The sequence below is a fragment of the Peromyscus leucopus genome, chromosome 11 (genome assembly GCF_004664715.2).
Source record: "Peromyscus leucopus breed LL Stock chromosome 11, UCI_PerLeu_2.1, whole genome shotgun sequence".
Lineage (NCBI taxonomy): Eukaryota > Metazoa > Chordata > Mammalia > Rodentia > Cricetidae > Peromyscus > Peromyscus leucopus.
The window spans coordinates 2,616,440-2,630,668 of record NC_051072.1 but is presented as its reverse complement, the minus strand read 5'-3'; the positions used below and the strand labels follow the sequence as shown (position 1 = coordinate 2,630,668).

Sequence of the window (14,229 nt, the reverse complement as noted above, 5' to 3'; positions counted from 1 at the left end):
ACACACACACACACACACACACACACACACACACACATACACACAAACAAGCAAGCATACCCACACAGAGGTTACACACCCACTCTGCCCCCCCCCGAGAGAGAGAGAGAGAGAGAGAGAGAGAGAGAGAGAGAGAGAGAGAGAGATGAGAGAGGGAAAAAACATGAACTCATCTTCCCAAACAGCAAAGCAACCTCTCCCTGTGCACTGGCCCTTGGCAAGCATTGGAGGTTGGAGGCCATCGCCCATTCTCCATAGTAACTAACAAAGACCTGAAAGTTCTGCTTCTCTGCTGGAGTAAGCCATTTCTTTGTTCCACAGGATATGCGAGGTCTAGGAGGGTTGTGTTTGAATTCCAACACTATGACCCTCACTTTAAGAAGAGGAGACTCCTACATTCATAATAAATCTTCCATTAAAAAATATGCCACAAATTTCTCAACTGTATTTCGGGAATGTGCTTGCTCACACCCAAGTAACTGTAAAATGGGGTACTTGCATGAGGGGAGGCAGCCCATGCTGGGGGACTTTGCTGTGCTGATAAAAACAAATGAACAGTGACTTTGGGAAAGTTCCTGAGATTCCAGCAGGCACCAGGGCTGCAGGAGTAAACCTGACTTACATGCTAAGGTTCGAAGAAAAGGGTGTCTGGAGGGTTTCGCCATCCTTTACTGTGAGGAACCAAACACACAGGGGAGAGTATGTGTTCAGGGTTACTGGAAAATTATGTGATAAATATCTAAGTGTCACACAGTAAATCCCGAGATCCTTCCAGAACACACTGATTCAGCAGCAAAGTTGTGTGGTCAGCCACATCCCCTGGTCTCATGGGTGATCCTCAGCTACCTGTGGCTCAGGCTGGACCTGCTAAGAAGTGAGCTATTCAGCGTAACAGCAACTTCAAAAGCCTCTACAGATGTGGTTCCCAACCTTCCCAAGGCTGCTGTGACCCTTTAATACAGTTCCTCATGTTGTGGTGACCCCCAACCCACCCATAAAAACTTCAGTTGCTACTTCATAACTGTAATTTTGCTACTCTTATGAATCATACTATAAATATCTGATATGTGACCCCTGTGAAAAGGTTCTTTGACCCCAAAGGAGTCTTAACCCACGGGCTGAGAAATGCTGTGTTAGAGGCTCCTGGGAAGCTGGCCCTAAGCAGAGGCGCTCACCAGCCATCACCTGCTGTTAATGCAAACACCTCACTATTATTCCACCAAAGCTCTTGGTCCTGCCCGGAGGTTTTCATTAGGGCAAATGATCAACCTGTGGCCCGGGCCGGGACACTGCTCCTGCCTCGGAACCTTTGTACTTTCCACCTCGCTGCCTAAAGGCTCTTCCTTGTGCTCAAAGGACACCAGCTGGGAACTGAGCATCCTACAGATCACCTCAGCCCTCCTTGTCTCAACACACGGGCTACCCTTAGCCGGCTCTGGGCTTAGATGGGGAGAGGCGGAAAGGCCTTCCAGAGAAAGTACCCTTAAGAAGAAACCTGCAGGTGGTGAGGAAGTGAGTCATGTGACCATGCGAAGGCACCAGAAGCACTAGAGACCAGAAGGGTCACTGGCAAGCTGACACTCCTCGTTTGCTCCCAATCCCCCGAATTTCTCAGCCAGCTAGGGGTGGCTGGCTACTCTTCACCTGGCCTGAGTGGGCCTTTCTAGCCTCGGCTCCCCCAGCCCCTCCTCGCCGCTCCAGGCCATGACCAAACCCTACTGCACCTGCCACGACCCCTTGACTCCACCAGCCTGACCAGAAGTCTCCTGCCACCTGACTCCCTAAGTCTCTTGCTTTCTCCTTAATAGCTAAGGATCAGAACGTAGTCTGTTGCTTTCTCCCCTCGGGGCTCACGAAGTATAGGCCTAGTCCTCCGACCCAGAGATCAAAAGCCCAGGACCCTTTTTCTTCGGGTCCCCAGGGTCATCTGATGGGTACAAAGCAGAACAAAGGTCCGTCAGTCTCTATCTTCATAATCAAAGGAAGGGAAAACCAGAGCAAGAGAAACCTTTACCTGGCCCAGGGGCACAAGGCTGGACCACATTCTCTTCAGAACGAGAGAAGCAAACGCGGGAGTAATGGGGAGAAAAGATGGTAAATGAGGGCCATGTGTGCCGGGCTTCTCCCGGCTCCAGGGCAGGACGCCACTTCAGGCTCACACACGTCGTCGCAGAAGGGACTGTCACTGCAGGGGTGCTCCACAAGAGGAAAACAGGACCTGCCGGAGGCTCCCACCGGGCCCTTCCCGGCCTCTGTGCGGGGGAGGGGCTCTACAGGGGTCCCGCTCAAGCCTCGGTGGATGGTTTACCTTCTCAGCTTTCCTTGCTGCCTCCAAACTTGGATTGTTTGTGCGTCCGTCCTCCCCCGCCACCACCACCACCCCGGAAATTTAATAAAGCCCAGGAGGCCAGCGGCCACTCACAGGTGAAGGCTTCCAGTGAAGACCCCCCCAAACACGGAGCGATCAGTGGCGATCCTCTCCAGCCACGGCGGCTATGCTTGCTCAGGAAGAAGAGGTTTCTACTGAGAACACCTGACCCGGAAAGCTCGCTTCGTTAAGCTGAATGTGGAGCAGAGAAATAGCCCCCTGAGCCTTTCCTCCTCCGGCACGCCAGCTGGAGCAGCCACCACAGGGTACCAGGGTGGTGCTGCTGCCTTCATCACACAGGTCTGTCTCCCCGACACATCACCAGCACAAACCATTCCCCCGAGTTCAACGCTGCCGGGTTATCGAAAGCAGAAAGCCACACACTGGCCTAAGTCTGACCCAGACTGCACTCGGGGGCAAACCACGGCACACATACAAGATAAGCCAAAGGCACTGGGGGTCACCACGTCCCTATAGTAAAGCGCTTTTCCCCCCTCACCCCGCCAGCTGTGACTCGCCAGCAGAAGCCCTAATTTGTGCAGGGCTGAGTCTGCAGAAACCATGGGGCCTCCGGGAGCATGGAAATCAGGTGAGGCTGTTTGTCCACCCAGCGGAGACTAATGGGGACACAGGCACAGAGGTCAATTTCCGGGTTCGTGTTCAGGGGGAACAGCTCTCCAACTTTTTTCTTTTCTGTTCTGAAACTTCCTTGCTCTCTCTGAGCCTCGGCACGATTAACGGAGACTGCCTCGCTATCTCGCTGTGTGCCGGCCCCCGGTGTGTGCTGCTGCTACCGTGCGGCGCGACACCCGGCCTGCCTGAAGGGTGCCCGTGAGGGCTCCTAGGCTTCGACCCACAGCGGTGACCGCCGAGGAGGCTGGCTGGTCGGCAGCGTGGTCACTAGGGGAAAAGCATGGCAAGACAGAGCGGTTTGGGTAAGGAAAGGAACTGGAGCTTCCAAATCCTAATTCGGACACCAACGTGTTAGGCAAGGGCAGCGGGAGGAGGCAGGGGACAAATGGACTGGAGAGTGACGGTAGGAAAAGGTGGTCCCCCTGCAGGGGAGTAGAGACCGTCACCTACCTGGGGCCTGGGGAAATGTAGCCGTCAGTGAGGCAGTGAATAGAAAGGACACCCCTCCGCCCCAAGACGTCAACACTTTTCCAGCGCAAGCCTCCAGGGACAACCAGGGATCCCCGGGGGCGGTAAAGGAACTGGGATGCATTAGGAAGCCGAGCTGGGCCACCTTCCCGCCGGCTCCGCACCTGAGCGGAGCAAATGGTGTCCCTTCACCATACGCCACACAGAAGGAATGAAATGGGTGCTCTGGGCGGCAGCAGACCCAGACTTGGGGTGGCACGGGGGTCGGGGCGAGTGAGGAGAGCGGAGGGGACCCACACCCGAGCTTACCCGGCCGTTGCGGTCAGTCTCCTGTACCTCCTCGGAACTCGGACCGCGCAGCACTAGCGCCCGCAGCAGCCCCACGTCGTTGGTGCAGGCGGCGCGCAGGAGGGTCGCCGCTTCCGGGACGCCCTCCGGGACGCACTCCGCGCTCGCCGCGCCGCACTCCTCCTCGCCTCCGGGAGGGTAGAAGGAGTCGTCTGAGGCTATGCTGCGGGTGTCCGGCAGACTCGAGAAGTCTTCGTACTCCTCGTAGTCCCCCGGGTCGTCCCCTGTCTGCGCGCCCCGGGGTGGCGTCGGCGACTGCGGGGACAAGCAGCGCGTCCCGCCGCCCTCCGGCCCGGGCCCAGCCAGCAGCACCATGCTGGAGGCCTAGGCGCGGGCCGGGGGGCCGAGGTGACGGTTAGGGGACCCGGGACGCGGGGCGCGCCCCGAGGTCACCGATTCTTGCCCCTGGCGTTCCGCAGAAGAGCCAGGGGCACCGTGCGCTCCAGCCCGGCGGAAAGCGGCGCCAGGCGGCTGCGCTCCCGAAGCCAAGTCGCCGGCGACTGGAGAAAAGCCCCTGGGGTGGGAGGAGCCGCGGGGGCTTTCCCTGCGCTGCCGGGAGGGGTGGAAGCGGGGCGGCGGGCGGGCGGGGCGCCCTGCGAGCTGGAGTCCCGAGCGCAGCGGGGGTCTTCTCCGGACCGCGCCACTGCCACCGAGCCGCTTTGTCCCGGAGCAGGGAAAGGCACCCGCGGGAGAACCCGAAGCTGTAACTCGAGAGGCTGAGAGCCAACGTGAGGGACGGCGGGCGCCCCGCCCCTCCCTGGGCCGCTCCCTGGGGACCCTGGTGTTAATGGGGTCCCGGGACGCCAAGGGCCGAGCGCGTTTCCAGCGTCGGAAAGTACCGGCCCCTGGAGACCCGCCCCCTTTCCCCTCCCCACGGTCCACTGTCACCAGCCCCGGAGCGAGAGGAGGGGCAGTTGCTCCTGAAGCCGCAGGACCGGTCACCTCCCGGGCAGCCTGAGCTCAAAGGCCAGTTGCCCTCCGGAGACGGCCTGGGCAGGCTCTCGGAGCACCGAAGGGCGTCCACTCTGGGGCGGGAGGTGGAGCCGTCCACTTTGGAGGAAACTCCACCTTGGAGAGAACCTGCCCTAGCGACGATCCTGATCCAGATAGGGACTGGAGACTGATTTGGGAAGACTCACCCAAAGAGGGGGCGGAGTCTGCAGTCTCCAAGTCGGACAGAACCTGAGCAGGCTGTGCCTGGCTGGTTGGCGGAAAAGAGATCTTGGAGAGATGGATGGCAAGGTGATCAGGAACCTCAGGGGAGGACGCCTACCTGAGGAGGACGTCTACGGCACCAGGCCAGAGCTGTGGGGGGCTCCTCTCTCCCCATCCCTGGCCATTGTCACGTAGGGGGGATCTAATGGATCGTGACAGATGAGAAAGAGCTGCAACCAAACACTTCGGAAACTTCGACCACTGGCCTCTAAGACCGCCAAGCACCAGTAGCACCCGACTGCCCTTGCGCATCTGTTTGTCAGGAAGCGTGTGTTAAAGATTTGTCACCTGGAGCCCCTCCCTTCGGAGAGAAGAAGGTGGTGTGGCCCTGTTCCAGGGGAAACCCTGTACATCCCGCCTGTGTCTTAAGAGGCGAGGAGAGACCCCCTCACTTCCCTCTCACCCCGCTGCCTCCTTCTCTTCCTTTCCACCGATCCTGGCAGCGTGCCCACCAGGTGCACCAGCCTGTGGGGGGCCGAGAGGTGAACAAAACTGAGACATGGAGGACAAGACAGCCCCTGGACGCAGGCGGGCAAGTCGAAGGGCACGGTGGAAAAGCACATGCAGTATGCTCCTGGCTGGCACTGTAGACTGAGAGACGTTTGTCCCTCGAGGTCCTAGAGCAGTACCTGGCACCACCCGCACCCACGGGGGCCAGTCACACTGTCGTGGTCAGAGGAGCTGGTGTCCTCGGGACTTTCTTTCTGAAAACCACCCCCCCACACACACACACACACACATACACCCAATCACGGCTCCACTTCTCAGTGTCTGTAACTTGTCCTCAGCTGTGTACATTCCCACTGGGAATTTCCCCTTTCCAGGCCGACTTTTGTTACAGGGATTCGGGGGTTTACAACGGGTAGTTGACCCCGCCCCCCAACTCCTTGTGGACCACAGGAGGCTTGGTGGTCCTGGCTTGTTGACCTTACTCTCCTCCCAGCTTGGCAGAGGGGTTTTAAGTTCAGAATCCACCACCACCACCACCACCACCACCCCCAAGCCCATGGGACCACTTCGGGGGAACAGGGCTGTTTCTGAGGATGGGGGAGAAGATACACGCACTGCAACCTTGTGTGTGTTTGGGGGGTGGGGGGTCCCCTGAAGCCAGCTGCAGCTTATCACCACTGAAGGGGAAGGGGACTGTTGGTTTTTCACTTCCTCTTTTCTTTCTCAGAAATTTAGGTCCAAATAGAGCTAGAATCACTTGCCACATAAAGATAAACAAGAATGGGACTGGGGGATAGCGCAGCGGTAAGGTGCCTGCCTAACATGCCCGAGGTTATAGGTTTGGTCCCCAGCACTTGAAGGGTAGGAGGAATAAATAAGACAACTCCAAAGAATGAGTCCTGATTTTTTTAAAATTGCTTTCCCCCTGTTATTAAAAGCATATCCTTATTGTATGAATTCAGCCGGGAATTCACTGTGCCTCCCACTGGAGTCAATAAGAAATCCCAGTACTAGGACAGTGAAGAGACCAGTTTAAGGTCATATTCAGCTACACCGCAAATTTGAGGCCACGCTGGACTACTTGAGACTCAGTATCAAAGATCAATTATGTGTATGTGTGTGATATACACACACCCCTTTATCACAAGGACGACAGTCTTCATCTTTGAGAAGATGGAGAAAAAGAAACAAAATCAAAGTGAGGCATATATACATATATGTATATATATAAAGAGAGAGATTTTATTTTTATTTTTTGCAAAGTCAACATTTCTATATTATGTGAACGAAATCTATGTGAGAAGGAGGGAACAGCTTACCAAAACTCGAGATAGACATAAGCTCATTTTTAAATCAATAATATTGAGGGGAATTGTGTTCATTCAATGAATTGTTTTGAGTTTCAAAGGTGACACGTCATCGCATATATAGTGTACACACACACACACACACACACACACACATATATATATATTCACTTTGTCCATGTAGTTTAGTAATTTGTCTTTACAACATTGAAGTATTTTCAGCACGACCTTAGTAAGACTTCTCTATCAGGCTTTTCAAACTTTACAATGCAGGTCTGGTGAGACGGCTCAGTAAGGGCTCTTGCCTCTGAGCTTAACAACCTGGGTTTAATTCCTACAACACACGTGGTGCAAGGAGAAAAGCAACTCCAGAAAACTGTCCTCTGACCCCTACACAAGCCTGCACACAAACACACACACACACACACACACACACACACACACACACACACACACAAACAAAAAAGTAAATGCAAAAATGTAGGGTAAAAGCTGGCGTGGCGATGCACCTCCACATACGAGACTAAGAGGTTGTTGCAAGTCAGTCTCGAAAAGAAAAGAAAAAGAGCTGGTGGTGGTGGTGGCACTTGCCTTTAATCCCAGCACTTGGGAGGCAGAGACAGGTGGATCTCTGTGAGTTTGAGGCCAGCCTGGTCTACAGAAGACGAGATACACAGAGAAACCCTGTCTCCAAAAACCAAAAAAGAAAAAAAGGAGGGGGGGGGGGCAGAGAGATGGCTCAGTGGCTCAGCAGTTAAGAGCATGTCCTTGTCTAGCAGAGGACACAAGTTTGGTTCCCAGCACCAGTACTGAACAGCTCACAACTATTTGTAACTCCACTTCCAAGGGATCTGACACTATCTTCTTGCCTCCATGGACGCTGCCCTCATGAGCACAAACTCACACGTTCACACACACTTCAAAATCAAAAAAAAAAAAAAAATCCTTAGGACTGAGAGATGGTTCAGTGTCTAAGAGCACTTACTGCTCTTGCAGAGGACAGGGATTTGGTCCCTAGTGTTCACGTGGTGGCTTATAGTCATCCTGTAATTTCAGTTCCTGGGAAGCTAGCGTCCTATTCCGACCTCACAGGCATCAGGCACGCACATGCTGCACACACATGCATGCAGATAAAACATTCATACATGTAAAATAAAAATAAATCCTTTTTTCCAATTTAAAATGTCTTTAAAATGGCAGTGTGTTTTATCCCTGAAGATGCTGAGCATGCTACATACCCCCTGTACTGCCCTTCACCCCTTTCTTTGAAGGGAGGGGGCGAGGAAACTAACAGTGGAGCAGGCTTGGTTGGTCATAGTGGCACACTCCAGTAATCCCAGCAGTTGGGAAGCTGAGACGAAAGGCTTGCTGGGAGTTCAAGGCCAGCCTGGGCTACAGAATAAGACTGTCTCAAAAAAATTAAAATGGAAAAATAATAATGACCACTTACCAGCCTTTAAAGTTTTGTTCCTTTAAAGGAATTTAGCCTTACCTTCAAGGGTTCACTTTGCTGTTGTGAGGATTAAAATGTCCATCCTCCTTGACGGTGGCAGTCACTCTGTAGAAGCCTTCTGATGTAGTGGATAGCTGGTCTGCCTATGACCTTGAAGCAGCACCCCTAGAGATACAGCAGGTACCTAGCTATGACCTTGAAGTACATGCCCCTGGGGTGTGGTCTCTTGGAGACCCTTAAGACCTGAGATGTATGTAGTCCCTTTGTGGGGCTTGGATGGGGGACTGATTCAGGCGGCCGGAACAGCATTCCAGAACCTGTGTCAACTCTGTTCTGTACCGTGCGTTTTTCCCCTTAATAAATTCTTTGCCCTTTAAACAGACTCCGTGGATTTCTCCTTATATTCTCCAGGTCGGTTAGTTCATTTGACGAAAAGCATCCCACTAGAGTCAATAAGAAATCTTTTTTATGTTGTCCTACGGAAGGCAGCTTGGCTGGGGCCAAGAGCACATCACGCCACCAGACAGCCTGGCTCCCAGGAAGCACCAGCCACGCTAAGCTGCTCCGGCAGTAGTGGAGTCTCTGCACATCTGTTACTGTGAGTCTGCATCGTTTGTTTGGCTAAATTTCCTACTCATTCCAGGGGGCGGGGCCAGGTCTCAGGTATCTGAGGCTGACCTTGAACTCATGACCTCCCTGCCTTCATTTCTGAAGGGCTGGTTGTTCAGGCATGCATCACCACACCAACAAGGAGCCTACTGCTGACATTCAAGGTGTTTCTAGCGTTCTCCAGAGTGTACACGATTCTCCAGGGGTTTCTTTTGAAGAACATCCCACCTGAAGTGGCTCGGGCTCCTTAAACCCGATCTGTTTGTTTGTTTGGATTTCATTGTTGGTTTTCTTTTTTCTTTTTAATTAGTTCTTTAAGAATTTTGACCATGTTCACCAACTCCTCCCAAATCCATGCCCCCTTTTCTACCCACTCAACCGTGTCTTTGTTTTCCTCATCCACCAAACCCAATCTGTGCTGCTCTTTTATTCATGGATATGTGACCTTTCTCTGCAGCTTGGATGGACTACAGTGTTAAAGAAAATGGACTCTCTGGCCAGGCGATGGTCCCAGCACTCAGAAGGCAGAGGCAGGGGGATCTCTGAGTTTGAGGCCAGCCTAGTCTACAGAGTGAGTTCCAGGATAGCCAGGGCTACACAGAGAAACCCTGTCTAGAAAAAAACAAACAAACAAGAAAACTGACCCTCCACCTCCCAGCAGTTATCAATTACCAGTAGTCCCTCAGCGAGGGGTAGGACTTTATGTCCACCTCTCCTCTCCCAGCGGGATTTGGTTATGTGCAAAATTGCATGGGGCTTCTTGTGCATGCTGTCCTAACTGCTGAGTTCAGATGTGCAGCTGCCCTGCTCTATCCAAAGGGCACTGTTCCCTTGAATTCATTCTCTGCCTCTGGCTCCTCCTGTCTCTGCTTCCTATTCCAAAATGATCCCTGAAGCTTAGGAGGAGGGGGTGCAGTAAAGGTTCCTCTTAGGGCTGAGCCCTCTGAAGGCTCTCATTCTCCACACCTTGGCTGTTTGTGGGCCTCCATGCTGATCACCATCTACTGCAAATAGAAGCTTCCTGATGAGGGTTGAGAGATGCTTTATAAGTAAAACAATGTCGTTTGAACATTATGTCAACTACCAGAATAACAGTAATGGGCTTACCCCCACGACTTAAATCCAACCAGAAAGTGGCTATCTGTTTTGTGAGATCGAGTTTTGCTGTGTAGCCTAGGCTTGTCTTGAATTCTTAGCAATCCCCCTGCCTCCGCCTCAGGAACACTGGAGTTACAGATGTGTACCATCAAGCCTAGCTTTACCTCTAGCATTTTGCTCATTGCTACATTTGAAATGGTGAGTCAAAGACTAGGGTACTGGAAGGCTGGGGGTGGTGATGTCATAAGTGCCTCACACTGTTCTGAAATGATGTAACCAGACTCCAGTAAGGACTCTGTAGGAAGCCTGACAGAGTGAGCCCTCAGCAGATCTCGTGAGATGATGCACATCCAACACGCTCCTTTGTTGTTCAGTTGGACAGGGCTGCTTTTCCATTTCTAGCAATGATTTTTTAAAAGCCAAATGGGGGAAGAAAACAATTGTTGGAAAAACATTCCTTGTGCAGAGTGTTAGCAGGAGTTGATTCAGAGCCAAAAGGCAGGGGACGGCTTGTGGACCAAGAGAAAGCTGAGCCTGCTTACTCATTCTGTTAACCCTGCCACCTCCAGGTGAGCGGAAATTAAACAAAAAGGACCAAGCCTGGAGTTCTCAACGCGTGTAATCTCAGAATCTGGGAGGCTGACACAGGAGGATTGCCATGAGTTCAAGCTCAGCTTGGCTACAATAATGAGTATCGGGATGAAAACAGGAGGACAGAGGAGCTGGACAGCTGGCTCAGGAGTTAGCATTTGCTGCTTTTGCAGAGGACCCACGTTATAAACTCACAACCAACTGTAATTCCAGCTCCAGGCAACTTGACACCCGCTTCTAGCCTCTGTAGGCACCCACATGCATGTGGGCACACACACGTGCCTGTGCACACACAAACACAACTCATTTCTAAATTAATAAATTTTTTGTTTGTTTTTTGAGACAAGGTTTCTCTGTGTAGCTCTGGATCCTTTCCTGGAACTCAGTCTGTAGCCCAGGCTGGCCTTGAACTCACAGAGATCCGCCTGCCTCTGCCTCCCGAGCGCTGGGATTAAAGGCGTGCGCTGCCGCCGCCGCCGCCGCCGCCGCCGCCGCCGCCGCCGCCGCCGCCGCCGCCGCCACCACCACCACCACCACCACCACGCTGCAAAATTAATAATTAATTTTTAATGACATGAAAAGGAGCCGTTGGCTTGCCTTTGGAGGCTGGTAGCCAGGCGTGCAGCGAGGCCTAGCCCTGCTCTTAGAGGAATGAACTGAGCAGTGGTCTAATTTAAAAGCAGGAAAAGGGGCCAGTCTATGAAGCTGGACATCAAAAAAGAAAAGGGGGACTTGGCTGAGAAGGCGACCTTGGAGCTAGGTTTCAGGAAGGTGGTCATCCACTCTCTCACACTCACCTCCCCTCAGCTCTCAGAAGATGGGGCTGGAGGTTCCCCTTACCCTCCCAGAGGCCACCACGAGCACCCCAGCTCTGGCTGCCTGCAAGAAGCAACAAGGCAGGAGGACCAGGGCGCCTCAGTCACGCGTGCACCAAACCGGAGAACTCCACCTCCTCTCACGACAGAAGGTTCGCCTCTGTCTGAATCAAGGAGGATTTTAAAACCACTTTAGGTTGATTTGAGCAAAGTGGGAGCTTGTTGTGACCAGCAGGAGACTCTCCCTGACCGCCTCCAAGAATGGGGTTGGGCATGGGGTAGGGGGCGGGGCTCGGGGTGTCTGCCCTTTCCCCATCCTTTCCCAACCTCGCGCTTCCCTACAGCTCTGTAATAGTTCTTTTTACACATTTTCTCAATAGTTTTGTGCAGAACTATCTTCTCTTTTCACCGAATACAGTGGCTGGGTCTCACTCATGTCCCTTAATTCCGTCACCCAAGGGCTTTGGGCATCACCCAGTGATGAGGTTAACACCCCAGTAGGGTGAGAGAGCCGATCCAAATCACTCACTGGTCTTTTTCCCCTAACAGCATAAATTCATACATCCATGTGTTTGCTCAGTTCATTAGATGAAGCGCAGGTAGGGAAAGGCTTCCAGTCTTCTTCAGCAAACTGGCTTCTTTGATGTGTTAATTTTTAAAGATGTAATATTGTATGTGTTGTTGTTGTGTAACAGTTTCCTCTGAGATTGAAACATTCCATCCTGCAGGGAAGCTCCTTAAGCGGGAAGGTTAAACCGATCCCAGTAGCTTCCCCATCCCTTAATTCGCCATCTTGGTGGATACTCAAAAGTCCCAGCTGGACAAAATAAAAGACGACGCCTCCTAAATTCTACCACTTCCTCCCCTGTACCTCATCTGGGGACCTCACAGATTCGTACCCCATGCAGCACAGAGCAGCTGATTAGGAACACAGCCTTTCTTTGTCCATTTACATTTCAAAGTCTTTGGATCCTCAGGAATATTTTTAGAACCTGTCACCATAACTAGCAAGAGAGAGTGCCCTGGGGTTACCCCAGATTGTGGGACCACTTCTAAAATCCAGCGGCTCCCTATAAAGTCAGATTCATATCTTGCCACTGCTGGAGACAAACCTAAGGGCTGTGGGCATCACCCAGTGCTGAGGCTAAGACCCCAAGAGGGTGAGACCCACTCCAAATCACCCCGGGTCTTTTTCCCTTAACAGCATAAAATTCAGTAACTAAAGTCAGGCTTCATCAGAATTTGACCACTGTGGACTGCAATTTGTCTTCTTCTTTCTTGAGTAAGTTTCAAATCAAAATGTGTCCATGGAGACAAAACTCAAGATGGGAAATGCTTGGCTGGATGTGCACTCTCCTTTCCTGGCCTTTCCAAGACCTCTCCATAACCTAATGTATCTTGTCTGGAAGATATGAAATAGAATTTAAATTCTCTGCCATATTCTCTGTCTGGGGTTTCCCTAATGAAACACCACACACCCACACACAGGTGCCTTAAACTATAGGAACCCACTGTCTTGTAGTTCTTTGTGAGCCTCAGAGTTCAAAATCAGGGTATTCCCAGTTTATACCTTCTGAGAACTTTGAGAGTGACTGTACCCTCTCTCTCCACAGCAGTGTGCTGACCACCTTTGGTGCCCCATGGCTGTGTGGAAATATTGCCCCAATCTCTCCCTTCCTCTGCATGTGGGCTCCTCCTGTGTGTCTGTGTCCAATCTCCCCTTCCTATGGGGATACAGCCAGGCAGGATGGGTCCACTCTAGTGGTGACTGCAAGGCTTATTTCCCAGTGATGCCACACTCTGAGGAGGAAGTTGGGATAGAACATGACTATGAGAAGTCTACAATTGAACCCACAGCATCTGCTTTTGGAAGGTTTCCCGTTCAATTGGTGTTTAATGGACAAACCAGAAGATCCCTTTTGTATTCTCGGCTGTGTTAAAAAAGAATTTAAAATAGGACCCAGAAGGAAGTTCAAGGGCAATTTTATTAGAGTTCGAGAGAAAAACAATAGTACAGGTGAACTAAAAATCCTGGCAGGCTCCAGGAGGAGGGACATGGAGAGAGTCATGCTTTTCAGAGAAACATCGAGAAGACCCCAGGATGTCAGGGACCGCATGCTTACTGCCAAACCCGAGCAAAGGATTGCACTAGGAAAACAGAAATGAGACAGGAAGGAAGGAAAAGCACTCCCAAGATGGACATGAGCTAGTGAGCTGAGGAAAGAGCCCACAAGGAGTGTGGCCACTCAGGAAACAGCACTCCATAGGGCCCCATAATCCTCACCTTCCCATGTGTTAGCTCCATTCATTAGATGAAGCGCAGGTAGGGAAAGGCTTTCAGTCTTCCTCAGCAAACTGGCTTCTTTAATACTTTAATTTTTAAAGATGTAGTATTTTACGTGTGGTTGTTGTTGCTGTGTAACAGTTCCCTCTGAGATTGAAACATTCCATCCTGCAGGGAAGTTCCTTAAGCGGGGAAGGTAAACAAATCCCAATAGCTTCAGGAAGTTCCTGAAACTGACCAAACTTACTAGGCCCTCACCCTGCTGGAGTAAGCAATAGAAAAAGAGCTTCTAAGAAGACTCAGGGCCAGACCAGCTGCATCCTGGGAGAAGCAGAAACCAGCTGAGCTGATAGGAAGAGGCTTAGACCAAGTGAGGCAACTGGAAAGGACACTGTCCAACCTGTTGAGCTACCTGTAGACTATGCAGTGTGTTCCAGGTTTCCAGCTTCTGTGAGCCGTCTCCCATGCCGGGGTGGGCCTTGGTGATGCAGCTGTCTTTGAGACATTTCTGTTCCTGTAATTAACCCTTTATCCATATCCTGTAAGGAACCCCAATAAAACTCATTGATTCTCCAAGTTGGACTTTGGGG

The 14,229-nt window shown here is 52.0% G+C and overlaps 1 protein-coding gene and 1 pseudogene across 2 annotated transcripts in view; one reads left to right on the top strand and one right to left on the bottom strand.

Annotated features, from left to right (window-relative positions):
- The window catches only part of Ankrd33b (ankyrin repeat domain 33B), a 78,662-nt gene extending 73,884 nt beyond the window's left edge, over positions 1-4,778 (bottom strand). Inside the window, exon 1 of one of the 2 annotated variants that reach the window (XM_028882033.2) lies at positions 3,779-4,778. In XM_028882033.2, the coding sequence (XP_028737866.1) occupies positions 3,779-4,132 (354 nt within the window). In that variant the 5' untranslated portion in view covers positions 4,133-4,778. The remainder of the gene's footprint in view (positions 1-3,778) is intronic. The other variant, XM_028882032.2, reaches the window with a different exon arrangement.
- Positions 4,779-7,599: 2,821 nt separating this feature from the next.
- The window catches only part of LOC114701836, a 28,212-nt pseudogene continuing 21,582 nt past the window's right edge, over positions 7,600-14,229 (top strand).